The sequence below is a fragment of the Zalophus californianus genome, chromosome 15 (assembly GCF_009762305.2).
Source record: "Zalophus californianus isolate mZalCal1 chromosome 15, mZalCal1.pri.v2, whole genome shotgun sequence".
Lineage (NCBI taxonomy): Eukaryota > Metazoa > Chordata > Mammalia > Carnivora > Otariidae > Zalophus > Zalophus californianus.
In genome coordinates this window covers 68865544-68893541 of record NC_045609.1, presented here as the reverse complement: position 1 = coordinate 68893541, position 27998 = coordinate 68865544, and the positions used below count along the sequence as shown (strand labels likewise).

At 48.9% G+C, this 27998-nt stretch overlaps 1 protein-coding gene across 1 annotated transcript; it reads right to left on the bottom strand.

Moving 5' to 3' along the window:
* Positions 1-7689: 7689 nt before the first annotated feature.
* On the bottom strand, positions 7690-20414 carry DUSP5 (dual specificity phosphatase 5). Its single transcript, XM_027596725.2, has 4 exons — positions 19847-20414; positions 15127-15275; positions 11903-12122; positions 7690-9178 (listed from the first exon to the last, which is right to left on the bottom strand). Exons 1-4 carry the CDS (start codon positions 20223-20225, stop codon positions 8778-8780), a joined length of 1149 nt encoding a protein of 382 aa, XP_027452526.1. The 5' UTR covers positions 20226-20414; the 3' UTR covers positions 7690-8777.
* Positions 20415-27998: the final 7584 nt, after the last annotated feature.

Here is a 27998-nt window from a genome sequence, read left to right as displayed (position 1 = left end):
ACCACTCGAGATCCAGGGACTGTAAGATGATCTAAGGAAACATTATTGACAACTTTATGCTAAACAATTCAGCAACATTGATGAAATGAACAAGTTGTGTGAAAGATACAGACTACCAAAGCTCACTTAAGAAGAAATAAATAACTGGAATAGCTCTATATCCACTAAAAAAACTGAATTTATAGTTAAAAAGCTTCGCAAAAAAGAAAACTTCAGGCCCCAGTGACTTCACTGGTAGGTCCCACCAAATAGTTAAGGAAGAAATAATACCAGGTCTATACAGTCTCTTACAGAAGTTGGAAGAGCAAGGAACTCTTCCTAAATCATTTTATGAGAGCCACATTATCCTGATACAAAAACTAGACAAATACATGACAACAAAAGAAAAGACTAGAGACCATATCCTTCATAAACACAGGTACAAAAGTCTATAATGGAATATTAGTAAGTCAAACCCAGCAATACTTAAGAAAGATAACATGTCATGGTAAAATGGGGTTTATCCCAGAAAAGCAAGGTTTGATCAGCACTCAAAAATGAATCCACGTCCGGGTGCCTGGCTGGCTCCGTTGGTAGAACCTCTGACTCTTGATCTCAGGGTTGTGAGTTCAAGCCCCACAGTGGGTGTAGAGATTACTTAAATAAAATCTTAAAAAAAAAAAAAATCAATCCATGTAATGAAATTAAGAAAAGAACTCCATTTACAACGGCATGAAAATACTTAGGAATACATTTAAGGACAGAATTGCAAGACTTACATACTGAAAACTACAAAACTGTTGAAATAAGGAAGATCTAAGTAAATAGGAAGATGCCCCGTGTTCATGGACCAGAAGACTTAACATTGCTGGGATGGCAGTACTCCCCAAACTAACCTACAGATTCAACACACACCCTATCAAAATCCCAGCTGATTTTTTGGCAGAAATTGACAAGCTGCTGCTAAAATTCAAAAGACCCAGGATAGCCAAAACAATCTTGAGAAAGAAGAACAAAGAATTGAAAGACTTACACTTCCCAATTTCAAAACTTACTACAAAGCTAAAGTAATCAAGATAGTGTGTTACTAAATCTCAATAATAAAACATATAACTCATTTAAAGAAAATTTTCAATAGATACTTTACTAAAGAAGATCTATGAATAGCCAGTAAGTACATGAAGTAATTAACATCATTAGCAATTATAGAAATAGAAACTCAAAAATCCAATGAGTTACCGCTACATACTACCAGAATGGCTAAACTCAAAAATACAAACAAACAAACAAACAAAAAAACCCAACAAAACTAATAATAGCAAGTGTAAACTAGAATATAGAGGAACTGGTACTCTTGTTCCTTAATGGTAGGAATGCAACTTACCATGTGACTGGAAATATGTCCACAAATGTCCATAGCAGCTTTATCCATAACAGCCAAAAGCTAGAAACAACCCAGACAATACAAAGGGGCACAAGGAAATTTTGCAGGTCAGTAAAATAGCCCATACCTTGATTGCAGCGATGTTAACATGGCTGTAGGTATACATTTGTCAAAACTCATTTAACAGTAAAAATTAAATAAGTGAATTTCATACTATGTAAATTATACCTTAATAAAGCTAATTTTTAAAGATAATGAACATCATTATTTAATTCCCATTGTGATAGCGCTCTGGAGGGAAGCCATAGGTACCAGGGGAACATTTAATATGGAATCCTGAAATCTGGGAAGGCTTCCCTGAAGAAGTGAAATCATGAGTGAGGTACCAAGGAGATCCAAAAATGAGCGGGTGAAGAAGGAAAAGAATGAAGCAGAGGAAGGAATGTGTGCAAAGGCCCTGAGGCTTGAATCCTCTCCACACCAGCCTTGCCAATAGAAATCCCACTTTGCTTGCCCAACCCTTACACCAGTGGGTACTTCACTGCTGCAATTATTGTAATTAATAATCATGACCAGTATTCATTGAAGACTACTGTGTCTTTGACTTCACACCAGGCAATTATTCCTCTTGACGTTTACTCTTCAAAATTGTACCCACAAGGTAGATTCAATCAGTATAGCCCTCTTATGGATAAGAACTTCAAGGCTGGGCACCTGGGTGGCTCAGTTGGTTAAGCGACTGCCTTCAGCTCAGGTCATGATCCTGGAGTGCCGGGATCGAGTTCCGCATCGGGCTCCCTGCTCGGCAGGGAGTCTGCTTCTCCCTCTGACCCTCTTCCCTCTCGTGCTCTCTATCTCTCATTCTCTCTCTCAAATAAATAAAATCTTAAAAAAAAAAAAAGAACTTCAAGGCTTAGAGACATGAGGTAATTTGTCCATGTCCACACATCTAGCGAAAGCCAGAGCCAGAATTCACACGCCGGCTTATGAAACTCTAGCCCCTGAGTTCCTAGACACCACTCTATACAACTTCAGTCAGACAATTCATTGGCTCTCCTCTGGAAGCCACACATCTCGACCTTTCCCTGTTCTTCTTCGTATGACATAGTTTCCAATCCCTTCCTTGTCCATTATCTGTAAACCCACCAGTTTGTCCACATCCTTCTTGAAATTCAGTTCCCAAATCTGATGGCCCAGTAATCATGTTGGAAGAGAAGGCTGTCAAGTTAATGAACTCTTGCCATGAGATCTCTTGAAACCCAGTTCTAAAAAACAAATAGATTTCATAACCACCTTTAAGGGATGGAGACATGGAGACACAGAACCGAGACACTTCTGAACTTCATTTTCCGGAAAAGTGTGGTACAGAGAAAAAGTGTGGTTTTGGGAGTCCAATGTGAGTTAGGTATCCTGCCTCTGACACCCACAAGCTCTAGCTATGTAACCTTAGGTTGGGTATGTCACCTCTCCGTTTTCTCACCCGTAAACAGGCCAAACAGTATCCACTCTGCTGGGGTTTTGTGGCCCTTAAGTGAGAGAACATACGCAAAATACCCATCACATAGCCTGCCCATTGTAAGTGCTTTTTAAAAGATCTTTTTAAAGGTTCTAAACTCATTAGGTTCCCTGGGCCTGGCAGCTATGCTTCCTTATTCTAAGTCTACCTGAAAACTAGAAATAATTTTTTTCATCTTCCTCCCATAGAGATATATTTGAGAGGTTTTTCCTCTCAAGCGGCACATTTTCTCCTGGCTGCTAGAGAAAAGTGTACAGATGCTTCTAGGGTCTATTTTAAGCTCCCACCTAGTGGCTTCTTGGTTTCTGTAAACTTTACAAGTGAATGGTGGTGGGTGTGTGGGTGTTGATCTACTGCTATAAATACATACTACCAGAATATTAACTTTAGTTACCATAATTCATCACCTTAGGGTGCCCACTGGCAGTAGAATGAGACCAGTAGGGTTGAGTTTCATTGTGCCCAGGCTATGGGGTGGTCTCCTGGGCCTTCGTATCCAACGCTCAGTTTGCTGGCATTGAGCACTTTACATGGCAAGTTAGCCAAGTGTACGGCAGGGTCCCTGCCCTATCTACAGCCCTGCTCAGGGAGGCTGATCCAGGCAGGTCTCTGAACTTAGAGGAAACTGATTGGTCCCAGAGTGGACACCTGACCTAAGGGCACTTGACCCATGACTAACAGGGTGATGTGGTGACATGAACTCTGACCAATAGGGTGACAGTCATTAAATCTAGGAAACTTGTTTCCTCTAGGATTGGGAAAGAACTGGCAAATGGCATAGGGTAAAGGAGCTTATGTGGAGAGATGGAGAGCCCAGCTTCTGGTCCTGACAGTTTTTCATTCCCAGTTTTTGTTCATTCACTCCTTTACTCAATCAATACTTACTAAATACCCACTATAAATCAGGCCCATGGTGGGTCCCTCTCTCTCTCTCTTTTTAAGATCTATATTCATTTACGTATTTATTTTTGAGAGAGAGAGAGCAAGTAAGCCTGTGAGCTGGGGGAAAGGGGCACAGGGAGAGCGAAAGAGAGTCTCAAGCAGACTCCCTGCTGAGCAGGGAGCCCAATGCGGGGCTCGATCTCAGATCTCAGGACCCTGAGATCATGACCTGAGCCAAAATCAAGAGTCAGATGCTTAACCAACTGAGCCACCCAAGCGCCCCCCTGGGGTCCTCTTGAAATGCAATGTAATCTGCTCTCCTGGTGCTTGTCTGGAGAAGAGAGACAGTAGGATAATCATGGATAAATAAATAACCTTTAAACTTTGGTGAAATATGAAGAAAAAAATATAGATAGAAAGCTATGAGAGATGAACAGAGACATTTGACCTAGTCTGGGAGGGCTTCCCTAGAGAGGGGAAGTTTGAGCTGAGACATGAAGACCAGTGGGAGTTATCTAGTTAAAGGGTGAATTTAGGGGAGAAACGTGTTCCAGGCAGAGGAACTAGCATGTGTAAAGGTCCTGAGGCAGTTGGGAACATGGCGTGTGTAGTGGCTGTCAGAAAGCCAGTGTGTCAAGAGCAAAAAGACACAATTTGCATCTATCCACAAACCTTTTTCCTTAATGTGGCCTGAGGAGACTCTTCTTGCAAACAAAAGCCCAGTGGACAAAAGCAGCTAGTATATATCACAGGTGCTCAGAGCGGTAGATCAGTGAAATGACTTCATCTTTGCTCTACAATTTACTAGCTGTGTGACCTTGGGCAAGTTACTTAATCTCTCTGAGGCTCAGCTTGTGCATTTGGAAATGGAGATAGTAAAAAATGTACCGAGTGGTGGTGAGCATTAGATTTGACGATGCCTGGGTGCCTGCCTAGGTCGGTTTGTGGTGCATGGTAGGTGCTTACTACACACTTTTGGTATTAGCCAAATGACTGAGAAAAGACTAGGGCTCAATAAGAACTCATTTCTTTTTTGTACTCCAGTGAGAGTGGAGGTGGGGCCAAGACTAAATACGGCGTTCAAAACAAGTTAGTAAACAATACAAGAGAAATAAGGGATGCACCAAGGCAGAGCTCAGTTATTAGCACAGGTAAACACAGCCATGTGTAGAGGCTGCCATATCCAGGGAGCTCGGGCATGAAGTATGCTGAGCCCAGAGGGGAGAGAAGGAAGCTGGAGCTTCATTCTAGAAGAGGGGAGCTGGAGAAGGGGGTTGTGTGGGGCTTCAAAGGCCAGCTCCAGTCTGGGACAGAAAGTCCAGTGACAGTCATTAGTACTTATGAACTCCATGAGGGTAGGAGCACTTGGCTCTCGTTCCCCCAGGTTCTAGCAGGTGCTCAGCCTTGAGTGGATAGAGCAGTGATGGGTATCTAGGCATGGAGTCACATCCCTCTCATCCGGTGTGTAGAGATCAGGAGGGGTTGTATTGTGGCTTTGAGCAATCTGTCCCTCTGTTCCAGGGTTCTGCCCCTAAAAGGTTACCAGCAGCAGAATACAGGGCTAAAGTGGAGGGCAGTGCCAGGGATTGAGAGACAAGGAGTGAGGGCCCTAGCCAATGGGGCTTGGGGTCAGGACAGGGTTTATCCCAGAAAGAATACAGACCTTGGCAGAGTTACTGAGAAGGCAAAGGAAGCCAGTCCCATGGATGAATCCTTCAGAGTGAGATGGAGAGTTGCAACACTGAGGAGAAACAGGCTTCTTTCCACATGTTTTTATACACCACCTCATTCCATTAATGCATCGTGGTATGTCTAATCTTTACCACCCAAGGGTGGGTTTGTTTTTTTTGTAAGTCACTGTGGAAGTGGAAATAAAAGAAAGTTGGGAAATTTTAATGGAAACAAAATAACATGCCATAAAGTCATTGCAGACAATTGTATAATTGTCGCAAGGTAGGCGAAAACTTTCGTTCTGAACTGCCTGGTGACTTGAGCAAGGAGGGAAACAAGGCAGGCACGAGCTCTATTATGGTGTGCAGAAGATAAATCAACCACCAGCGATTCAGAGAGATAGAGCCTCTGAGGGTTTTGAGACCGGGGCAGCATTTTTCCTGGATCCTCACAGGGAGGAGACCCACGGGTGCACAGGGCTTCTGCTAGCGCACTGGTGTGTGGCTGCTCATGCATTTCCTGCCCCCCCTCAGGCCCAGCTCAGGAACGAGGGTGGACCTGAAGGGGCTCACCCACAGCCGCAGCTGGGACACAGAATAGGGAAGTACTATCTCTGTTCTCCCAGCACTGGTGCTAGAGACCAACAGAGGTGGTTCTTCACAATCTGGGGATGAAGGAACCAGACCTCACCACCTTGAACTCCCCACCTGGCACTGGAAGCCAGTGAGAAGTTGGTCTTGACACAAATGGAGGTGTAATTAATGAGATTATTAAGGGAGTGAGAGTCAAAAGCCATCCCCAGCTGTGGGGCTTCACTTGGCTTACCCTCCAGTGACTCACTGGCTTATGAGCAATCCTCATATGCCTGATTTAGAGGACTTACTCACCCTTCAGAGAAAGACTTTAATGCAATAAAGCAAATGTCAGCAAGTGGGACACAGCTTAGCACATCACCCCAGCCTGCACCCAGTTTCCTACCCCGTCTCTCCCTGCTCCAGGCCCCTCCAGCCACTCAGCACCTGGACAGGCTTCTGGGTCACATTCCAAGAGGCTCAGGATTTGAAGCCCCGGAAGGAACTCAGGCATCAACTGGACCAAGCCCTGGAGAATTTTGGTCCAGCGAGGTTCTTAGAGATTAGCTCCAAAGTGTTAGAGTTAGCGCAAGGTGAGGGCTGGAAACCAGGACTTCCCTCTTCCCGGTCCGTCCGATATTCTTCACTCCCCTTTCCGTGAAAGCCCTGCTTGGATTATGCAGATGAGGGGCATGAGGTGAAGGAAATGCAGCCTCTCTAGCGTGGGTGGCATTCTTCCGAGGATTTGCCAAGGAATCTGTGGAGGGAGAGTAGCGAAGAGGAAAGGCTTGCAGAGAACAAGGCCTCCAGCCAAGCCTTTGAGGTGAGATGTTTAGAAAGAGGTGGGCTACCCTGGGCTAGGCCGCCATCTTGCTAGTTGTGGACATGGTGCCTGAGGGGGGAGCAGGCCGTCTCTCTGGGCCCCCCAGAACCGAGGGGTATGTTTGGAACTCCCACATCAGGTCCTGATTAGGAAACAGGCCCCAAGAGTTAGGCTGAGGCAGAGGCCTCGCCAGGTGTGGGTAGTAGAAGTCAATATTGTTCTTTCCTGCCTCCACCAAAAGGAAACAACTCAGTGGACAAGTCGATCCACGATCCAGCTTGGGATTTAAACCCACTCACTGACTGAGGGAATTATCTGGCAGAATTAGTCCCAAGGGTGAAAAAGAACCGGGGCAGGCACTTATGGTGAACTGTCACCTAGTTCACTTCTCTGTCCCTCGGGCATTTTTCCAACCTTTTCTAAGTGTGTCTGCCATGTGCCAGGCACTAAAAGGAGGCTGACCACAAGCTTGGCATTCAGGTTTGCTGCGATCAAGGGCCTTGAGCTTTAAGGGACCTTGGGGATCCTCTAGCTCATTTCACTGATGAAGCATCTGAGGCTCAAGGAGAGCAATTTGCCTGGGCTCATGGGAGTCGAGAGCCCTGAGTGGGTGGATGCTCTGACCACCTCTCCGTGTGACCGGCACCTAAGGACTCCTCTTGCAAGTGAGCTTAGGGAAGCCTCTCAGTTGGAAAGCAATATTCTGCATTGTTAAGGTCACCGGCCACGAGCAGATGCAGACTCAGCCTACCGTGGCACACCTCTGTCACCCTAGTGCTCGTCTGGATCCAGTGAAATATGCTGTGTCCCCACCTAAATGTACTCCTACCTAATTACCCCAACTCATCAACACGAAGCAGTGTTTTTTTTCTTTTCATCTTTTTATTTTGCACTATAAAAAACAACACCACCCAGTAACATACTGCTTTTCTTCACATTCATATGGATTTTAGGAAATTATTGCCTTTTCCCCTGGAGAGAACCTACACACAAAAAAGAAGTACCACATTACAAAGTCTGCAAACCCCAGAAGTCCACAGCTTGAAGACAACCCCCAGGGGCAGGGAAGAAAACGTGTGTCACGAGAGACGAGACAAGCACACATTAAGGACAGCAAGCTGGGGAGATAACCGTGTCAATGCCACTGACCCGGACGCGGCGGGTACCTCTTTCTCTTGGCACCCGCTGCCACCCCCTGAAAGGGGTGATTTTTGGTCTACGGTCTGAAGAACTCCTTTCAAATGACACAAGAGATACTTTGAGGAGAGAGGGGCGACGAGGAAGGTTCAAGTATGAGTAAGAAATCATGCGAAGTCCAAAGTCAGGGAAGAACCCACAGTGGAAAGGACACCCAGAGAGGTCGACGTCTCGCTACTTCAACCATCCGCCTCCACCCTGGACCCAAGAGGAAGTCTCGCAAACATGGGACGGTTCAAATCAGCATCTAGATGGCGTCCCTCCAAGCCCTGGACAGGTTGCTTTCCTGACTGGGTGGTGATCAGCTTATGCCCTGAAGCAACAGACAGATACGGAGACTGCCAAAGTTAAAAAAGTAAGGTGGAAATTGTGCTTCCTTCAAAATGAATCGGCTTCGTCACTGCCTTTTCTCCCGGTCTGGCAACCACTCTCTCCCATGCCGCTGTGGCTATTTATTGCCTTGCGCTTGAAATGAAAAGGCGAACTTGGAGGTGCAGGGCCCGGGCGGTCCTGAGAGGGCAGGGGGTCTGGAAGTACAGTAGTCGGCACGTGCTGTGCTCTCATCATGGCTTGGCCTTCCTTCGGTCCCCAAAACCTCTCCCCGCTGTCAGCATCAAGTTCGTTTGCAAGCCTGGTGACCGCTCACTGTCCCGCGGAGGTTTTCAGTATTGCACAGGTATGAAATGTCCACGAGTTTCAAAAAAGCAGAATCACAGTTGTTCTTGGGGCTGGGCTGGGTCCCCGATGCCGGTTTCAGCAGGATGTGGCCGTGGCCATGGGGCTCCTGCTGAGCTCTGAGACTGTCGAGTGGGTGGGCACGGGGGCCAGTACCGAGGTAGGGAAGGTGCAGTAGGAACCCTGCAGGTCAGGGCTCAGTGTCGGCAAATGGGCTATGAATGACGAGCTTGCTGCCTCCCCTTGGCAGGAGGGAGCCTGGGGCGTGGAAGGCAGGATCTCAGACTCATACTGCAGGAGCTGGCCCATGAAGCCAAAGTTGGGCGACACCACACTCCTCCGCTGCTTGATGTAATCGAAGGCATCCTTCAGACGGAACTGCTTGGCTTTCATGAGGTAAGCCATGCAGATGGTGGGCGAACGGGAGATCCCAGCCTCACAGTGGACCAGGACCTTGCCTCCCTTTTCCCTGACACAATCTGGAAGGAAGAAAAGACAGTGAGGACGAGTTGGAACTGGAACCCAAAGGCAATGATGCCAAGATACAAGAATTAAACACAAAAGTGACCTAGTCATCAAAATGTCACATCTGTCCAAGAGCTGAGGTTCCCACACAGTCTTTAATGCCCACTGGCAAGGACAGAGCTTATGGGGTCCCCCCAGTGTCTATCCCCATGTAGGGCCTTTCTAATCTTCAGACGTGCTTCCCTGTTTTCCTGGATACTTGCACAGATTCTGCCCTGAAGATGCTAGATCTGGGGTAATACTCCCTTTCCTGGAGACGCCATCCTAACTTGGGTTCCACGGATGGGTTTCAAGAGGACATTGCAAAATCCTTGACATTGCATGCAAATTTACTGGGTAGGTACATTTTTCTGAGAGCACCCCAGGTTCAAAGACTGACTCAGACAAGCAATTCCTGCCTTTTGGGATCCGATTCTCATGGGGAGGACCCAGGCCCTCTCCTGCTAGAGGCCTGCCAGCCTCCCTGGGCACCCTGTCTGCCTGTGCCAGGGCGGGATGCTTGGCTCAGCTCCCAGGGTTCCCACCACCAAACATACGATAAATAGTGCACAGCCACTAATTACAGCCCTGACTAAATGACGCTTACTAGACCGGAGGATACAAATGGCTTTCGCAAACTCCATCTTGCGCAACAATGGGAGTCACTGCTATAAAGCTACCACCATCAGTTAGCATTCTTTAGCTCAATATGACAAGGTCTCCCTCCTTTTCTGTTCCACTCCTCCCCCCAAAAGAACTACAACAGTTAAAAATGAGGGGCAAAAGGTTACGCATATATATGTACACACACGTCAATTAAAAACCACAAAAAACAGTCTTTCCAATTCCCTCTCTTGCTAGTGAGGAAACAATTACAACATTACAACACAGGAAGTCTGATGTACCTGGTACAATGTAAAGCCACAGTGTGCAAAAACACTTAAGGTTTTGAAGAGCAAAAAAGTCAGCTCCCTTACCCAGCTCCCTCCTCAAGTTCAAGAAGTTTGCAAATGAATCTGTAAGATCTAAAAGATCAAGTTTCTGAAGAGTCAAGGAGGAACCCCAGGGCTTCCTCAACAGAACAAAAATCCCAAAGGACACAGTGTAGCTCATTAGAGGTACCCCCAATTTAGTCTGACTCAAAAGAAAAAAAGTTCCTGTAAATTAGTTCAAAGGGGACCCCAACCCTTAGGATTGCACGGTCATGGCTCCGATCTTCCTTTGCTCCTTCTAGACTACCTTTTAACTGCCCAGTGCCACGTCCAAGAAAACAAAGGGCCTAGAGTATGCTGTTTTTGCTCTGCCCCTCAGGGCTTGTCTACCATGTGCCCTCCCGGGCGCTCCCCTGGGAAGGGGTCAAGTGCCATGGTATGGGCTCAGTACCCCCCTTTCACCAGCAGGGCAAGGAGTCTGAGGAAAAGCATCGTGTGCTCTCAAAAGGCTGTGGGTTTGTGTGGTTGTGTACACAATACACAGGATGGAGAGGGAGGCTTCTGAGAAATGGATGGGGGCGGGTTTCATGACCTCATTGAGTAGCTATCCAGGTAATTAAATAACAGGCAGAGAAGGGCAAGGCATTCCCAGGGTCAGGGAGACAATGTCAAGGGGTTCCCATTCTGAACCCATCATTTGGGCTGCCTCTCAGCGATCCAAAGTAATCCTGTCAGCCCAGAGGCTCAGATGACCAGGACAGGCTCAGCCTTCTGCCTTTGGAGACTTTCCCAGTGGGTTTCCTAGAGAGGAGAAACCACGTGTGATGAGCACAGGGTCCACCATGTGGCTGAAGGGGGTCCCCTTAATTGCTACCTGCCCTAAATAGTTACTGCTGTGCCCAACACCTGCCTTTCCCCCTCCAAAAGCCCTCAAAACAAGATAAGGAAAGTCACATCTCAGCTTCAACACCTATGTGTGTTAAAGGGGAAGAAGGCAAGGCCACAAGGTTGGGGAGTGGTGCTTGCAAATCTGAAACAGCCGCTGAGGCAGAGAGAGGGGCGAAAGAGAAGCTGTCAAACGAGGGAACAATCCAGCCTATGCTGAAGAGGTGGAAACCCAAGGCCCAGTGCCCTTTCCAGGCAGAGAGGCCAGAAGTTTCCAGGCCTGTCCAGGGGAGTAAATGATAACTGCCTAACACAACGTACGGAAGATGCCAACTTTGCTATGCACAGAGCATGGAGCTTGATCAAATGCTATCTTTAATCCAAAATTAGCTGAAAATGCAAAACAAATTGCCCCTAAAGCAGTCTGCCAAAGACTGTGAAAAGCTGCCAGGGCCCTCGGGGCTCGGTGTGTAAGTAGTGCTCTCTCAATCCTTCTGTTGGCTTTCTAAAAATGCCCCAACCTACGCAGGAGCACAGTGAGGATCATTCTTTCCCTCCCTTGCTTCCCTGGCATGGAGCATTACGCATGGACACACTCTGCTTCCCACCCGGCTAGGAAAAATAACAAGAGCAGCAGTGAGTATTGCCATAAAATTATATTAATTCATTTATCTTGCAAATTAAAACTCCTATTAATAGCAACTCGAATCCTCCCCTCTGCCTCTTTGGTGGCTGCATCCCTTCCTGGCTCCAACTCCTGGTGGTTGCATAGACAAGACACTTTTCTTCTTGGCAAAGGTAGCCTCCATCGATGCCTCAGAACCGAGAACAGGTGCCCCTATGGGGCTCCCCGAACGACTGAGGACGAGTGACTGAACCTACCAATGAAGTCTATTGCTTCTTGAAAGTGGGAGCTGATGTCGGCTGTGTGGCTGTCTTCCACGGGGATCCATTTGTAGTGTAGGTGGGTGGTGCAGGACTCGGAAATCCGCCGGGAGACATTCAGCAGGGCCGTGATGTGCAGGTTGGCGAGGAACTCGCACTTGGATGCATGGTAGGCACTTCCAAGGTAGAGGAACGGAAGGATTTCAACTGGGCCGCCCTGGAGGGAGGGGGAAAGGACAGCCGGGAAATATTGGGTTAGCTTGCTCCTTTAGGAGACGAAACAAAACAACCCTGACCTACTTGTTGTAAGGTGGGAGGTTCCCTTTCTGGTTTCCAGGTAGAGAGTTCAGAGCCAGGGTAGTTCAACCCAGAGTGTGGGGAGAGCCTGGCAAATGCTCTACCCGACGTGGCTGCCTTGTGACTCAGTGACAGCCAAGCCCACGCAGCAAAGATGTTTCATTTTCTTACACATACCGAGGTAGGGAACACTAGCAGCCTTCCTGTGCCGACAAGGATGAGAAGATGTGCGTGAAGGGGAAGAACGGAGAGGCTTATGCTCACGTTCCGGCTGCCCCGACAGCACCAGGGCAAGCCTTCTAACCTTGGGGCAGCCCTGGCTTCTTTTGAGTCGGAACAGGTAAAAACTCAAGATGAGTACCCCCACCTTACAGTCCTGATATTTTCATGGTATATTTCATCAAACCTAGGACCCCGATGATTGATCCTAAGACACATGTGGGTTTCAGAGATGTTCAAGTGTGCCCCCCAGAAAGGCTGCTTCTTGCAAGTGGAAATGACCACTGTTTACCTGGAATCCCTAAAGAAAAGCTATTAAGCCAAGGGCAGAGGGGCTCCTCCTCCCCCTGATCTTTGTCACGTGGGACTGAGGGTTTGTGAGAGATGCTTACATCATCACCCTTTCGGAAGGCCACCCACACACCAGGTTTCCAGTTAAGGAGGATCCCAATTAGAAGCTGAGACCATCTACCCTGAGGCAAAGTTAAAAACAGCTAGCTGGTCAGACTCTGGCAGCCTTAGCAGCTCCAGGGTGGCAAGAAAAACCAGAGATAACTGGGACAATGGGAGGCCCCAGAGACTGAGAAACACTGTGCTTTTGGGGGGGGGGGGGGGGCGGCGGCAATGGCTGAGTCTCTGGGAGCTTTTCCCATATCATCCATCCGTTTCCTGTGTTCCCATTTCCTGTCCCAGAATAAAAGCGGAACGGAAACTCTGCCGGACTCATAATAGGGAAAGGGGCGTAGGATGAGGGCTAGCAGAAGGCAACTCTCAAATTACCTGACATGTGGTGTGTGCTTTTTCTTTCCTGAGAAATCAAGTGTTCAAGCAAAGGCCAGTTTGGCCACTTAGAAGAAAGTCATAGAGGATTTTACCAAAGATATAGTAAGAGTAACAACCAGATCTTTTTTTTTTTTTTAAAGTAGGCTCCACGCTCAGTGAGGGGCTCAAAATCACGACCCTAAGATCAAGACCTGAACTGAGATCAAGAGTTGGATGTTTAACCGACTGAGCCCCACAGGCGCCCCAACAACCAGTATTTTTATTAGCGCCTACCAGAGCTGGCCCTTGGACTTAACACTTTCGATGTACCTCCATAGATCTCTCCCTCTCTTTAGTGCCTGGAATCTTACACAATTACTTCTAAAGCCTAGAACAACACACCCCTGAAACCATGTGTTTTTCTTTTTCTGAATCCTCTGTTTAGACTCAAGAGGAAGAAACCAAAGGCCTTCAGAAACCCCAAAGCTTAATACAACCTTGCTTGGCTTCTCTCAATGCAGAAGCACTTCTAAGAAATAGCACCAGGGGGGTTCCCCGATGAACCTTGGGAGACATGTCAGGGCCTCCCCAGTCCTCTCTTGGTCAAAGGTCTGCTGTGCCTTCACAACATCCTGACAATTCTTGTTTCTCTTTCACTTTCTGAGATGTGAGGGGAAAACACCACCCAAACAAACAGAAAATAGAAATCCAGCTAAGCCACATGCCCATGGCTTGAATGCTGAGGGTTCATCATACGCTCTGTGTTTTTTAATAAAGGAAAACAAAATAACAACCCTGGCACCTTGCCAAGCTAATAGACTTCCTGACCAGGGAGGGATCCCATTCAAGGGAAGTCACTTGGCTTTACTGGGAAGTTTATTCACAGGGGCAAAGTTCTGCTCATGCCAGGCAGCATCCAGACATCTTCCTTCTTATGATCTGGACATGTACTTATGTTGTGGGAAATACTTGGAAAGCTCCTCCCACCAAGTCAGGTGCCTAGGATGGGCCCCTTCCAAAAGAGGTTCTGTTTCTGTGGAAAACAGAATGAGGCCTTGAAAAGAACCAGAGTTAAGAGAAGGGAGGCGTTCTGGGTCTACTGTTGCCAGGAGCCCAGCTACAGGATTCTTTGCAAAGAGATCATCTCCAGCGGTGAGACACGTTTTTTTCCCCTCTGTAAAATGGGAAGGTGGGCTTTGAGCTCTGGTTTCTGCCAGATTTGGGTCCTTGCCTGCCTTTCCCTCATCCTCCAGCACTGAAGGGGACCCCTGACTGAGCCTTTCACACACTTTCAGCCTTTAAAGAGTTGCCAGAAAGTAACATTCTTGGAAGGAAAAAAAACCCCACATATTTGTATGAGCATGAAATCCTCTACAGTGTCTCCTGATCTTCTCTGGTTTCAGAATTTATGGAATTGTAAGCAGCAGAAACCCTTAGGGCCTGCTTAGCCATCCAAATGGTAGTTTCCCCACAACCCTCCCCCGGTCCCGTTTCAGTTAAAAATAACAAAAAGACACATCTCGACAGGTACTAGGTTGGTTTGCAGAAACTGCAGAGCATGAACAATTACAAAGATTAACACAGGAAGCCTGAAAGTCAACTCTGAAACATCTTCAGGGAAACCTAAACTGATATTGTGAAGCTTCTCTGCACTTCCTAGGCCAGCTAATAATAATGTATCTTTCACTTCCCCTTTTCTCCAGAAGCTGTCAAGCATCCTGTGGCTCCTTTGCTCTTGTCAGCTTGTTTGCTGGAAAGAAGCCCATTTACTCTTGGATGGAAACTCAAGTTGGCAAGCAACAGCTCTCTGAAGCTAGAGGGCTCTGCCAACACCCTGATCCTCAGAAGAACGCACCAGTGCTACTGAGTGAGGAGAGGGAGAGCCAGGGGGCCGAGGAAGGAATGGAGTCCACAGCCAAGACGGCATTTCCAAAACCACTTACCTGGTCATAGGCTGGCCTGTAGCTGAGGCTGAGCACTGGTTTCCCACACTGGCTCATGAGGGCTTTCTCGGTTTCAACCTTTTCTTGTGAAATGGGCTGTACGTCCACACAACACTCGGGATATTCCGAGTAGAAAGTCTCATATCCTCCTGCAAGGTAAAAAAAGAAAAAAAAAAAAAAAGGAAGCTAGATGTTAAGCGTTGATTTCTCAGGCTTTTAGAAAATGTCCAGAATTAATCAATACCCTAAGCGTGGAAGAGTCAAGAATATTAAGCTAACATAGATTCTGGTCTTATAAAAAAATTGAGCCAAACCAACTAATAGCTTTGGAACAGAAATGGGCTACACACACACACAAACACACATTCCCTCTTTTCTAAAAAGTTATAGTTCAGAGAGGCAATGATTAATTTTTTGCATCTAACAGAAGCAGCTGAAAGGAAATCTGACATCTGGCAATATTAACAAAATCCCTCCAGAAAACAAAAGCTATTTTCACTTACTTGTCTAAAATGCAGGTGTGATTATGCAGAATTGCATTCACTTGCAAGAAGAGACTCCTGAATTGGTCTGTTTCATCCCTAGCCCATTAGCTCTGAACTGGATGATAGATGCAATCCCCTCTATTCATAAGGGAATGGGGGCTAATATGAGGTTTAAACTCAGTGCAATAAAACAGCCCTGCCCTTTCTCACTCCCAAGGAGCTAAAGAATAAAGAACACTGCTGACAATCCTCTCTATAGGTCCAATTTTGAGTAATCAATCTAGTTAATTACCTTCCAAACCAAACTGGAGGCACGAGGCCTTCAGAACCGAATTCTCAGTCCCAATATGTAAAAACTGTTTCTCTCCCCTTCAAGACCACCTACCCTTCCTTTTTATCTTCCTTAGCTTCCCCTCCTGATCTTTCTTCTCTGTAAGTCCTCAAATGATAACTACCAGCAGGTATGACTGTAAAAATCCTTAATATTACATTTAAACTTCTCCAGATGGGTCACTTAAGGTAAAAACTACTCTCTGACCAAGTCACAGAAACTTGAGCATATTAAAGAAGTCTCAGGCCCAGAACTCAATGGGAAAGAACCAAATGAAAAACATGCCAAGTGCTGCTAGGTGAACAGGCCAGGCTCACTTGGGAAAGCCCTCACTCCCAATCCAAAAGGACCCAAGGGACTTCCGCGAGCCTCCAGAAAACTTGCTATTTTTTTCTGACCCAGAGAATTCACCTAGGGTCAAATCATCAATTAAATATGCATTCCGAGCCCATATATTTTCCACAAAGTCCCCTCTTTCTTCCGTCTCTTAGTGGTGTGATAGGCCCACAGTGGAGCCCACGGTGGCCTTAAACCCCTGCAGTAGACAAATAGTTAATGGATAACATGGCGGTCTCCAGCTCCCTCCCAGAAGCTGCAGCCAATTCCTAGAATGAGTCATCTTGCCATTACTGCTTCCTCCCAGCTTGCTGGAACTGCCCCCGCCCCCATTGAGTACACTCAAATCTCCTCTGTGGTCACTTCAACAAAAAGCCCATTGGGCCCTCCCCAGATGACCCTCTGGTCCTCCTGGTCATGATAGAGGAGTCCACACGCCAGGGAGTAACGGAGGTGGGAGGTTGTGGTGTTTGTGGCTTAGTTTCCTCCCACCCCCCACTGGAGCCCCTGGACCCTTTCCCTCCTAGAATGTAGACAGAAGGTCACACTTAGGGACCCACAGCTTCATCAGAAGAGACGACCCTAGTTAGTAAGTCACTTCCTGTGCCTGGGCCTCCAACGATTTGGGTTCCAGGGCACAAACTGAGTGATATGGGATGGGAATCTGGAGTTAAGAGTGGCTCAGGCCCTCCCAAACTTTCCCAAGAATGAGGCTTGGGAAAGACAAGCCTTCAGGCCACCCCATCTCTTGTCTTTAAATAGCACACTTAAAAGAGATGGCTGTCAGGACAGACAGGAGGTGCGGGTGTGGGCTGGGTCCTGCCTGCCTGTTGACAAAATAAGGCAGGCAGACAAAGCTACTCAGTGTAGTTGAGGGACAGATAAACAAGGGGCTGTCTCTTCAAGCTGGGGTCAGGAGTCCTTCAGATTAGATGGTCTCTTTCACCCACTCCCCTCAGAGGCAGGGAGAGACAGACTGTTCTCTGGTGCCTCACTTGAGCTGCAAGAGCTGTGGGAATTCTTTTGGCTGCTTCAATCCTCTTCAGAGTGATTCTGCTTTTGATCACCGCTGCATGACCAGGGGAGCAGAGAAGCTGCATGGACACTGTATATAAGATACACACTGACAATGCCATTCGGTCGTCATCCCATTTTAGTGTTATTTGGGGGAGGGGGGAGTAGAGGACGATAAAGGGAAGTATAGAAGTCATTATCACCCCCAAGATCTGAAATGCCACTAGATTAAAACCTGAATTCATCATATCTGGACATGAGGTAGATGAAGAAATAAAAATTTTCTTGGACAACAATTTAACTTTCGTGGTGTTATAACTGTTAAGTACCCAGCAATTCCTACTGAAATTTAAAATGCACACAACTATCAACCTGGCAATTCTCAGAATCTCACTGAAAGACAGTGCACACATAAAGCATTTGAACAAAAAATATACCCAACAACATTGCCTCAAATAGCGAGGTTGAAAGCAACCTACTGGCTGCCATCAGGGGACTGGTTTAAGAAGTAAGGGGCACCTTACTCAGTAGGTTAAGTGTCTGCCTTTGGCTTGGGTCACGACCCCAGTGTCCTGGGATCAAGCCCTGGGCCCTGCACCAGGCTCCTGACTCCCTGCTAAGGTGGGGAGTCTGCTTCTCCCTCCCCCTGCTCGCATGTGCTCTCTCTGTCCCTCTCAAATAAATATTAAAAATAAAAAAATAAGTAAAATGGACATGTATGCTCTGATAAGGATAAATCTCCCAAGATCTAGTTAAGTGAAAGAAGAAGGAACAGGAAATATACAAAACCATTCTATTTTTTAAAGATACTGGTGGAAAACTAACTTGTCTAAAGACGAACAAAAAATAGTTGGTGGCTGTCTCTGGAGAATGGGACTGGGTTCAAGGGCGTGCAAAAGACCCACTTCTCATCGTACAGCCTTTGCGCTTTTAAAATTTTACCTGTGTTACTGTCATTAAAAAAAAAAAAACATTTTAGACATGAATTTTCCCGAGATGTGAGTCTACAGAGCCGCTTACTTCCTGTGGCAGTAACTTCTAAACAGTCAGCACGACCCCCCCTGGAGAGGGGTGGGGAGCAGAGGTAGGAGGACCAGGAGGGGGCTTCCTGGAATATATCTTTCATGCTACTGGGAAGGCAGTAGCTTTTCCTGTACTCATGGCTAAGAACAGGAGGCAAAAAACAACCAACAGGAATAGAAAGAAATCCCGGGCTAAGTATGAAACTTTCTGCAGAGCTTGGAGGGCATCCCTCCTTCCCCTGCAAGTGAGGCTGGTGGACAAGGAAGATGATCATCTTCTGCCTGTCATCTCCCTAACAGGAATCAACAGGGGACAGTCTGCAAGAGGTGCTAATAGAGGTGGGGGCTGCGAGTGTGCTCTGCAGGCCTGGAGTGTGTGAAATTCCCCAAGTTGCATGGTTTTAAAACAGGGCCCTCACGCTCAGTTCACTGCACCCGAGTTCTGAACCACATCACTGCTGTTTCTCAAGGTGTCTGCAACAGCACTGGCAGGGCCTCAGGGCACAGCTTGGGCTGAACCCTCATCTCTGCACTGTGGACTCTTCCGTACGTTGGAGGTTACAAAGGACCTAAATACAAGGCGGGAGAAGTCATAGGAAGTGACCCAGAAATCAATGCTCTGTAATTTGAAAGTCAGTCACTCACTACACGGGCCGGGGAAGTCAAAGTCCTCTCTCCAGCAGGTGTAATGGACGGACCGGTGGGGCAGCTTCTGGGGCGTCTCAAACCAAAGGCGACGGAATCCCCTCCACCACCACCTGCTACACCTCTCCTAAATCCTGGGGCTCGCTGGCCGGCAGCCTCCCACCCCTGGGAAGCAGCAGGAGGCAAGCCCCGGGGATGATCTGCGGGGGGGGGGGGGGGGGGCGTTGAGGAAAAGGGTGAAAAGGGTGGGAAGGCTGTCAGCTCCAAATGGAGCTAGAGAAAGGCCTGGGAGGGGAGAAGGGAAGGCCGGAGGAAAACAATAAAAAGCAGTAAAATGAAGTAGAAAGGAAGGGGAGGGACTGGCCCGGGTCAAAAAGGCAAGAGGGGTCGGTGAAGGCAGCCTAACATACGTTAATTGTCCAGGCGGGAGGAGAGGGGACGCCGCGGCGCCACGCTCCGGGGGGTCGCGACCGGCTGATCCCGCCTGCTCTGCTTATCAGAAAGGCTCAGAGCCCAGGCCCCAACGAGGGTGGCTAAGCCAGCGCCAGCAAACGGGGGCCCGCGCCCAGCACGAGCCGACGGCCCCCGCGGCTGAGAAGCGGCGCCCCCGGCTGCGCAACCAACCCCACCCACCCAGGCGGCCGGGAGCTTTCGAGGAACGCGGGTGGGGAGGGGGAAGCTCTGAGGGCTGACACTGGCAGCGCCCTCCCTAGCGCACGTCAAGCCCCAGGGTGCAGACTCGGGCAAGTGGAGACTACCGGGTGCCGGGTCGCGGAAGGCGCCCCGCACGAGGAGGGGACCCCAGAGCCCCGGGGCGTTCGCCGCGCGGGGGGCGGAGGTGGGGGGGGAGGGTGGTGACAGGGGCTCGGCGGCCCCGACGCGCTCACCTTTGAGGAAGTAGACCCGCGGGCCTGCGGGCAGGCAGGCGAGCAGCGAGGTGAGCACGACCCGCGCGGCGCTCTCCTCGCGGAGCTTCTGCCAGTGGCGGCTGCCCTGGTCGAGCACGACCACGGCCGCCACGCCGCCGCCGCCCTCCTGCAGCAGCCGCGCGCGCGCCGCCTCGTCGGGCAGCACGTAGCGCGCCGACACCGCGCCGCCGCGGGCCCGCCGCAGCACCACCGAGTTGAGGTTGACGTTGAGCGAGCCGCGCACGCTCGAGGCGGCGAAGGCCAGGTAGGGCCGGCAGTCGAGCACCACGCAGCGCGCCGCCGCCTCCTTGCGGAGCATCTTGCGCAGCTGGCGCCCGTCGAGCGACGTGACCTTCATGCCGCCGCCCCGCGGTCCCGCGCCGCGCGCCCCGCAGGTGCCCACGGCCAGGGTGCCCGCTGGCGAGGCACGGGAGGGCGACCCGCGAGGCCGCGGCCGGCCGACCGAGCCCGGCGCCGGTGCGGCCGCTCAACTCTTCTTTCCCGCCCCGCACGCTCGGCAGCAAGCCCGGCCACTCGCCGCCCCAGAAGCCGGGGATTCCGCCAGCAGCGCCGCGTTTTATGTGAATGACTGTGCGGCCTGTGACGTGGCTGCCCATATAAGGCCGAATATGTGTATTTCCCCGCCCCTTCGGGCTGTGGCCACGCCCCGGGGAGCCGGAGGCGTGGGGGGCGGGCGCCGGGCGTTAGTCAGCCGGAGAAAGAGGAAGTGGAAGGCGCCTCCCTCCGCTTTCTGAGGCTGTGCGCGGAGAGACACTCACTCGCGCATCACCGAGGGCTGCCGGTGGGGTGTCAGGAACGCCACGAGGCCGAGGTGACCCACGCTGTGCGGGAAGAGGAGGAAGCGGAGGAGGCAGGGCCTGGCGCCGCACAATCCGGCTTTGAGTTTCATAGACGTAGGTTCAGAACCCGCTGGGTGGGGGCCTGCCAGGCACCGAGCCAAGGCCGGGCCGAGGGGAGCCCAGGGCCAGTGCCCCCAGATGAATCGGAAATGGATTTTGGTCTTCACCCAAGTCTTGACGCGTGAAATGAGATGATAGCTGGGATTGGCTTCAAGGGATGGTTTATGGATGACTCAAGATTGGGTTTGTGTTGGTAACCGTTGAAGTTCAGTGATGGGTACCTTATACTGGGTTCATGATACTGTTTTCTCCACTTTTCTGTTTGCTTGAAATGTTCCATAACAAAAGTACCTAAGAGTAAAAATGGAGAGAAGAGCCAGCAAAGGATTAACAGCCTTTTCTCCGTCACACTTCAATAATAATTAGAATAATTGTTTTTTGAGACGCTCTTTTCTGGCCCCTGGAAAGTCTGTCACGGAATCAGCTGCAGCATCAACATGCATCCGTTGATGGAGCTCAGTCCAGGCAACTATCCAGGTGGCTTCTGGATTTGGGGGATTATCTGTGGATCAAGTCTAATCCCAGGCTGTCTGCCCCCACCAGTCCCCAGCAGCGTCAGGCTTCACATCCCCAATCTGGGTGAACTGGACACGTTCCCTCATTCAGCAAGTATTTCTTGAGGGTCAGCTTTGTGCCAGGGCTCTGCTAGCTGAAGGGACAGGTGTGAGGGAAACATGCCTCTACCCTCTAACCCGTGACCGGAGCGGGGAGGGTGCTGCTCTGGAAAACAGCCTGCCTCCGCTAGAAAGGTGCTTGTTTACTACAGCCAGAGGAGAATGAGGTCTTTAGAAGGAAGCAGAAATCAAATTCTGAAATCACAGGCAATCAAACCGGACGCTAGATAGTTGCTATTGGGTCACAGCGGCATTCAATCAGAGGCGCTGTCCTGGCCCAGACAGTAGAGGCTTAAGGAAGAAGGGATGTGGGGGTTTTCTTTCTCTGTGGGGTTATTCCTGCCAGCCTTCCCTGCAGTTGTCTCCCAGTGTCACCAGCAACATCCACCACCAGACATTTCAGCCAGAGCCACGCAAGCCTGGAGCACCCGCAGGGCCAGGCTCTGTGTTGGGTGCTGGACACCAAAGTGAGCAGGACCCGCTCTGCTCCGGTTGTCCCAGCCCAGAGGGGAAGCTTGGCGCAGCCACGGGCATCTGTAAGGTCCTGCAGTCAGTACGGAAAAGCATCCAGGATGTAGGGAGTGGGGACCTGGAGAAGGCCTCCCAGAGCAGGGGAGAGCTGAGGGGAACTTCAAAGAATGAATTGAGGTTAGCCAGGCCACGGAAGGGGAGGGTGGAAGGCATTCCAGGCAGAGGAAACTGCTAGAGGTAAAGAAAAACAAAACAAAACAAAATGCCTGCTCGGTGTGCGGGAGACCAAGGCACTTCTGGCATTTATTAGAAAATTAAGCAGGGTCAGATGACGGAGGGCCTTGTGTGCCATTTATGGCATTTGGATCTATCCTTTGGCTGGAGCAGCCCTGGATGAGGGGTCTTACTCAGTGACCCGGTCGAGTGACATTTGGGAACCTCACTGAGGCAGCACTGTGGAGGATGTTTTATTTGAGAGTGGGGGTAGGGGTCCAGACTGGAGTCAGGGAGACGGATAGGAGGCTTTTGTGGGTAATCCAGGCCTGAGCTGATAAGGGCCTGCCGGAACTTGGCAGTGATAGCAGCGACTGAAGAGGCCATGCAGATGGGAGAAACGTTTAGGAAGTAAATTGCCGGAAGGGATGGGTTGGGGAGACAGTAAGGGGGACGCCAAGGTTTTCAACTGGGGTAATTGGGTGAATGGTGACACCTTTAGATAGGGAACCTACAGGAACAGATCTGGGTGAGTAGCAGCAGCAGGAGGAGGGGGTAACATTCAGACTTGTTAATAAGTTAGAGGTGATCATGGACCACTCAAGGGGGTACCCAGTAAGCGGGGCGGGGGGGGGGGGGTGGTGGCCTGACAGCCAGTGCAGAAAAGTCATCTGTCAGCCTCTCTTTCCATGTCCAACAGATCACCCCAGGTCCCAGGACTCTGCCTTCCAGATTTCTCTTCTGGTGTGCCCTTTCCAGTCCCGGGGCAGGGCTGGCTGGCTTCATGGGTGTCTGACCTGTATTGCTACACCAGGCCCCATGCTTGGTTAAATGCTCTGCTGTCACTCTCTTGAAATTCTTAATAATTTTTGGACGAGGAACCCTGCATTTTCTTTTTGCACCGGCTCCCATAAATTATGTAGCTGGTCCTGCCCATGGCTATAGTTAAAAGGCCCCATCATCTCCCATACTGGGCTGTATAGTAGTGTCCTGTTTCCCAACCTCCAAGCCCTCTCCTTGCTCTCTTATCCTCTGCAATGTGATCTTAAGCATGGATCTGAGCATAGAGCCCACCTGCTCTGCTCAGAAACCCTCAATGACACGCACTGTCTGATAAAGTCCGAATTCCTTAGTAGAACACCAAGGTCCTCCTCGTTCTGGCCAGTTGGCCAGAACCCACCCGTAACCTTGTTTCTCTCCTTCCTTTCTGCCCCTCCCCCAGGCTCTAGTTGTTGCCTGTTTCCTAAACTTGCCCAGCATTTTATTGACTGCTCCTTTTCGACAGGACTACAACTCATTCCTTTGTATACGGATCCTTCCACCTTCACACACAGCTCCAGAACTACCATTGCACCTCCAAGAAGCTACCCCCTTTACCCCCTTTATCCCCCCAGTTGTCCTCCTGGGGGGGGGGTCTCACCTTTGTGCAGTTTCTCCCTCCCCCAACCTGACACGTGAGTGTCATCTGTCCTGCCGTTAACCTCCCAGGCCACAATGAGGATTTATCTCACCAACTGTGCCTGCGTCATAACATCCAGCACGTGGTGGGAGCCTGATCCATGTGGTAGGATGGAATTCAGTGCTTGCTGAGACTTGCAGCTGGCTTTTTAGGAAGCACCTGGGAAGAAAGTTGGCCACAGTATATAAATCACAGCATTAGACCCTGGGTAAGGAGGCAAGTTAGGAAGCTGTGGACACATGGTTTCCTAGGGTCAGGAACTGGGCTTCATCGGCCACAGGCCTAGCAGGAAGAGGAAGGTGTCTGAGATTGGAACCATGTAAATATTCATGCCTGTCCACCCTACTGCTTTGAATGGGGGTGAGGATGGGTTCAGGGGAAAAAAAGCAGAATTTAAATTAACATTGTGAGTACATGAGGCAGGGCCTCTTCTCCCTGCCAATTATACTCAGAGGGAGACAAGATTTTTTAGGTTTCTGGGTGCTGGTTTGACCACTCATCCTATCCCTGATGCCCTGGTTCATCGTTGTGATCTGGGATTCTTACCCTTTGGAGGGTCAGGGGTGGCCCTTTTAAAAATGTTGTGGGCCTACAGCGTTCAGCTTCCAGTGTCAGGGAGTTACACAGACCTGGGAACTCCTGTGTCCGTCTCAGCTCATCTCAGCCTCAGTAGGAGCTTCTGGGATTTCTCCCCAGCCCTGCTTCCCAGCCTCCTGCCCATAAGGTGGGCCCAGGTGGCCAGTGACAATGGATCAGAAAGGACCCAAAAATGCCAGGGAGGGGCCCAGGGCAATCCCAGCGCCAGCCCAAGGATCCTCTTAGAAGGATGAATTTTGCACCCCCCTTCATTTATTTGTTTCTGATTACGCAGGAAATGCTCATTGTGGAAAATGGAGGGAAGTAAAAATGCTGCCGCCTTCTCCTCCTCCCCCTCTCCTCCTCCTTCTTCTCTGCTCTCTCAGGCTTGTGATCCCAAATCAAGGCTACCAGCCAGGTCTGGACCCTAGAGTTGCTTCCCACCATCTGGCATAAAGGAAAGAGCACTGGACTAGGAGTCAAAGATCTGGATTCCCATCCAATCTCTGCTGTGGCCAGCTTTTATTCTTGAGTTAATATTTGTAAATGACTTTTGTGTGCATGGGTGTTTTTCTCCCCATGGACCTCTCTCTCCCTTGCCCCCAGGTTTCTCGGAATGGGGTCAATACAGTGGTTCCTCATGAGTCCACAGCACTTGCTGTGTGACTGGTGAGAATCACTCATCTTAGAGCCATGGTTTCCTCTTTTATAAAATAAGGACATTAGTGTCTGTTTGCTGATGGTGACTGATGATGACAGAATGTACATAAAGCTGTATTGCATGATGCAAGCCAAAGATATTTGTATGGCCACTGTTGCTAATACTATCCATCAGCAAAGCATTTACTCATTTACCCGGTCAAATCCTGGTGCACTGGTACATTCAGTTTCCTCCTCTGTAGCTCATAGGTTAATATATGTAAAGTACTTAGAACACTGCCTGGCACCTATTAAGAACTCAATAAATGTTAGCTAGTTGAACAGACTGTAGTATTTGTTCCAGCCAAGAAAAGACTTTTCTAATCGCACAGGGAAAAAACAGATGGGGGTAGGCATGGCAGGGAAGAGGAGCTGCCTAACTCAGCTGGCAATCAAAGAATTATTAGAAGCCTATGAACTTGTTCTTTGGAAAGTCTATTGAGTATAGGGAGATAGTTAAGAGTAAAAATCCCCAGACCCACTTATAGTAAGGTAGGGAAGACAAGAAGCCGTTTACACAATAATTACGCAATTGGGTGGTTTTGAAAATGTTGAGAAATGAAGACATTTTACAAAAAGAGATGGCTAAAGCCTGGAGTATTAGAGCAGGTGAGCCTGGGAGAGGAGTGGAGATTTGATAAATAACCTCGTCAATTCTAAGAGCAAGGACTTGGGAGAGTGACATCCTGAAGTTCAAGTCCCTGGTCTGCCTCTTACTCATTGTGTGACCTAGGCAAGTTACTTCACCTCTCTAAGCCACAATTCTCTCATTTGGAGAAAAAAAAGGGGGAGAGGTTAATAATAGTCCCTACCTCATAGGGATGATGAGAAGATTAAATAAAGTGCCTACAAAAAGCCCTCCTCTGTGTGCCTGGAGCATGGTGAGGGCTCCATGCAAGCCATTATTTTTCTTTATGAAAAGTGATTAGAGGTACAGAAGCACAGAATCTTGGCAGTAAGGAATTTTAATTCTACCTTGAAATTTTCCAGAAAGGAAGCTTACTGCCTCAGGAGACATTTTTGAATGAGGCCAAAAAAGGAAACAAGCATGTTCTGAGATATTACGAGATGCCAGGGATATCCTGAGCACTTCACTTATTCTTACAACCACCCTATGATGTAAGTACTATTGCCTCCATTTTATAGCTGACCCAGGTCACAGAACTGAAGCCGACCTCCGTGTTATCTTCCATACTGTCCTTCTACGTCTGGAGAAATACACAGTATAAGTCTAAACCCTGTTTGAAATATGTGAAGAGTCATCTTGTCCCTTCCCTACTGTCTCTTTTCTAAGACAATAGTCCTCATTCCTCACAATAATGGTTTTCCAAACTCCTAGAAAACTCTTTGCTTATTTGCCAGAACTCTTTACTTGTGATCCCTGAATGAAACCAGGGTGCAGCAGAGAATGTCCATTTATTCAAAGTTCCTGGGTTCTACCAAAAAAAAAAAAAATTCCTGGACATGTTTAGAGGAAGGAGGAGATGATGTGGGAGAGCAAACACCTGAAAGCAAAGAGATGCAGTTCTTGCCCTCCATGGAGGAGCCACAGGCTGTCTCTGAAGGATGGGAGCAGGATTTTTGTCCTCCAGTCCAGCCTCACCCCAGTGCCTATTCTGCTGTTCAAATTCGGTCTTGATAAGGCAGGGGCATTTTTTTTTTTTTAAGATTTTATTTATTTATTCATGACAGAGCAAGAGAGAGAGAGAGAAAAGCAGAGGGAGGAGCAGGCTCCCAAGGAGCAGGGAGCCCGATGCGGGACTCGATCCCAGGACCCTGGGATCATGACCTGAGCCGAAGGCAGACGCTTAACCATCTGAGCCACCCAGGCGCCCTCCTGGCAGGGGCATTTTTGAATGCCATAGGAAGTGGGCTGGGGTGGGAGGAGGTTAGAAGGAGCAAGTTTGTGGTCTCCCTAATTTCAACCTAGAAATTCTAGATTCATGCCAGAAAGATAAATAACTGGTGCAAGTACGAGTGTGTGTGTGTCTGTGTCTGTGTGTGTGTGTGTGTGCACGTGCACGTGCGTGCCCTTGAGTGAACCTGTATTAGCTACACAGTAAGACACCCTGGGGGCAAGGAGGATGGGAGAAACCACCCAGACTTGAAATGTCAACAGCCTCTGGGTAGAGATCTTGTCTGCTTATTTCCTCCACTCCTTCCCCCTCCCTCTCCCTCTCCTCCCGTCCTCCCTCTCTCTTTTCCCCCTCTCCCTGTGTGTCTTGTGGTGTTTGAAGATGTTTCCCAGACTCCAGTCCTTTTCCACCTTCATGGATTTTGTAATATCTGAATACTACCTCCTCTGTCATTCCCGAAATTAACTTTACAGAGACTCATTTAAACAAACAAACAAAAAACCCTTATTCTGTCTTAAACCAAAGAAAGGATCTGAGGTTTGATAATCTAATTCTATGTTTGTAGCAGAAATTAAAATATAGGACAATTTAGACGGAGGTTTTCATCTCTGTGCTACCTACAGTAGTCTCCCCTGCCGTCAGGATGCCACCCCGCGCCAACCCCAACAAATTCGGTTCTGGAGCGGAGTGGCCAGTGTGTATCTTCTGTATCTTCTGAGCTACAGTTTCTACTTGCATCAAGTTGGGATAATTAATAAGTTGTAAAGTAGAAACAAAATAATAGACATGAAAGTACTTCCTAAAGCGCTTGGGGTATTCTTTTTCATCAGTCATTTCCTTGCTGTTGGGAGAGGTGGGGTCTGGAATCCTATCTCCCCTGGTCCAGAACGAGTGGAAAGCATTCCTAAACCTCAAGCGTTCAGAGCAAGGTCTTTGGCCAAGGCGCCACCTGACCTGGGTGTTAGTACTGTTGCCTCCAGACTCTGGACTCAAGACCCAGGCAGCTAGACCCCCCAAGAAACTTGCTTCTTGTTGGAAGAAATGGGCACCCAGCAACCTAGATCCCAAGTGAGAACAGGCCAGCTAAAATGCATGAGTCCTATGGCCTTAAGCACCTTGTCAGTGCTACCCAGACAGTTTATTAACCCACATGTCTGTGCTGAGACCTCACCATGAGAAACATCTATTGAGTACCAGCTGCATGCCTCTGGCTAGGCAAGTTTAGCTGAATAACTTATTTAACCTGTGAATTACATCCCAGCGAAGGTGAGCCTAGTATAGATGGGGGCACTCTGATTCAGAGAGGCTAAGTGACTTGTTCAG

Bases quoted from the DNA above. Each gene is read 5' to 3' on its own strand.
- DUSP5 (XM_027596725.2), bottom strand. From the start codon at position 20,225: ATGAAGGTCACGTCGCTCGACGGGCGCCAGCTGCGCAAGATGCTCCGC. The intron at 15,276-19,846 runs GTGAGCGCGTCG...TTTACCTTGCAG, and splicing joins GCGGGTCTACTTCCTCAAAG to GAGGATATGAGACTTTCTAC. The intron at 9,179-11,902 runs GTAGGTTCAGTC...TCTTCCTTCCAG, and splicing joins AGAAGCAATAGACTTCATTG to ATTGTGTCAGGGAAAAGGGA.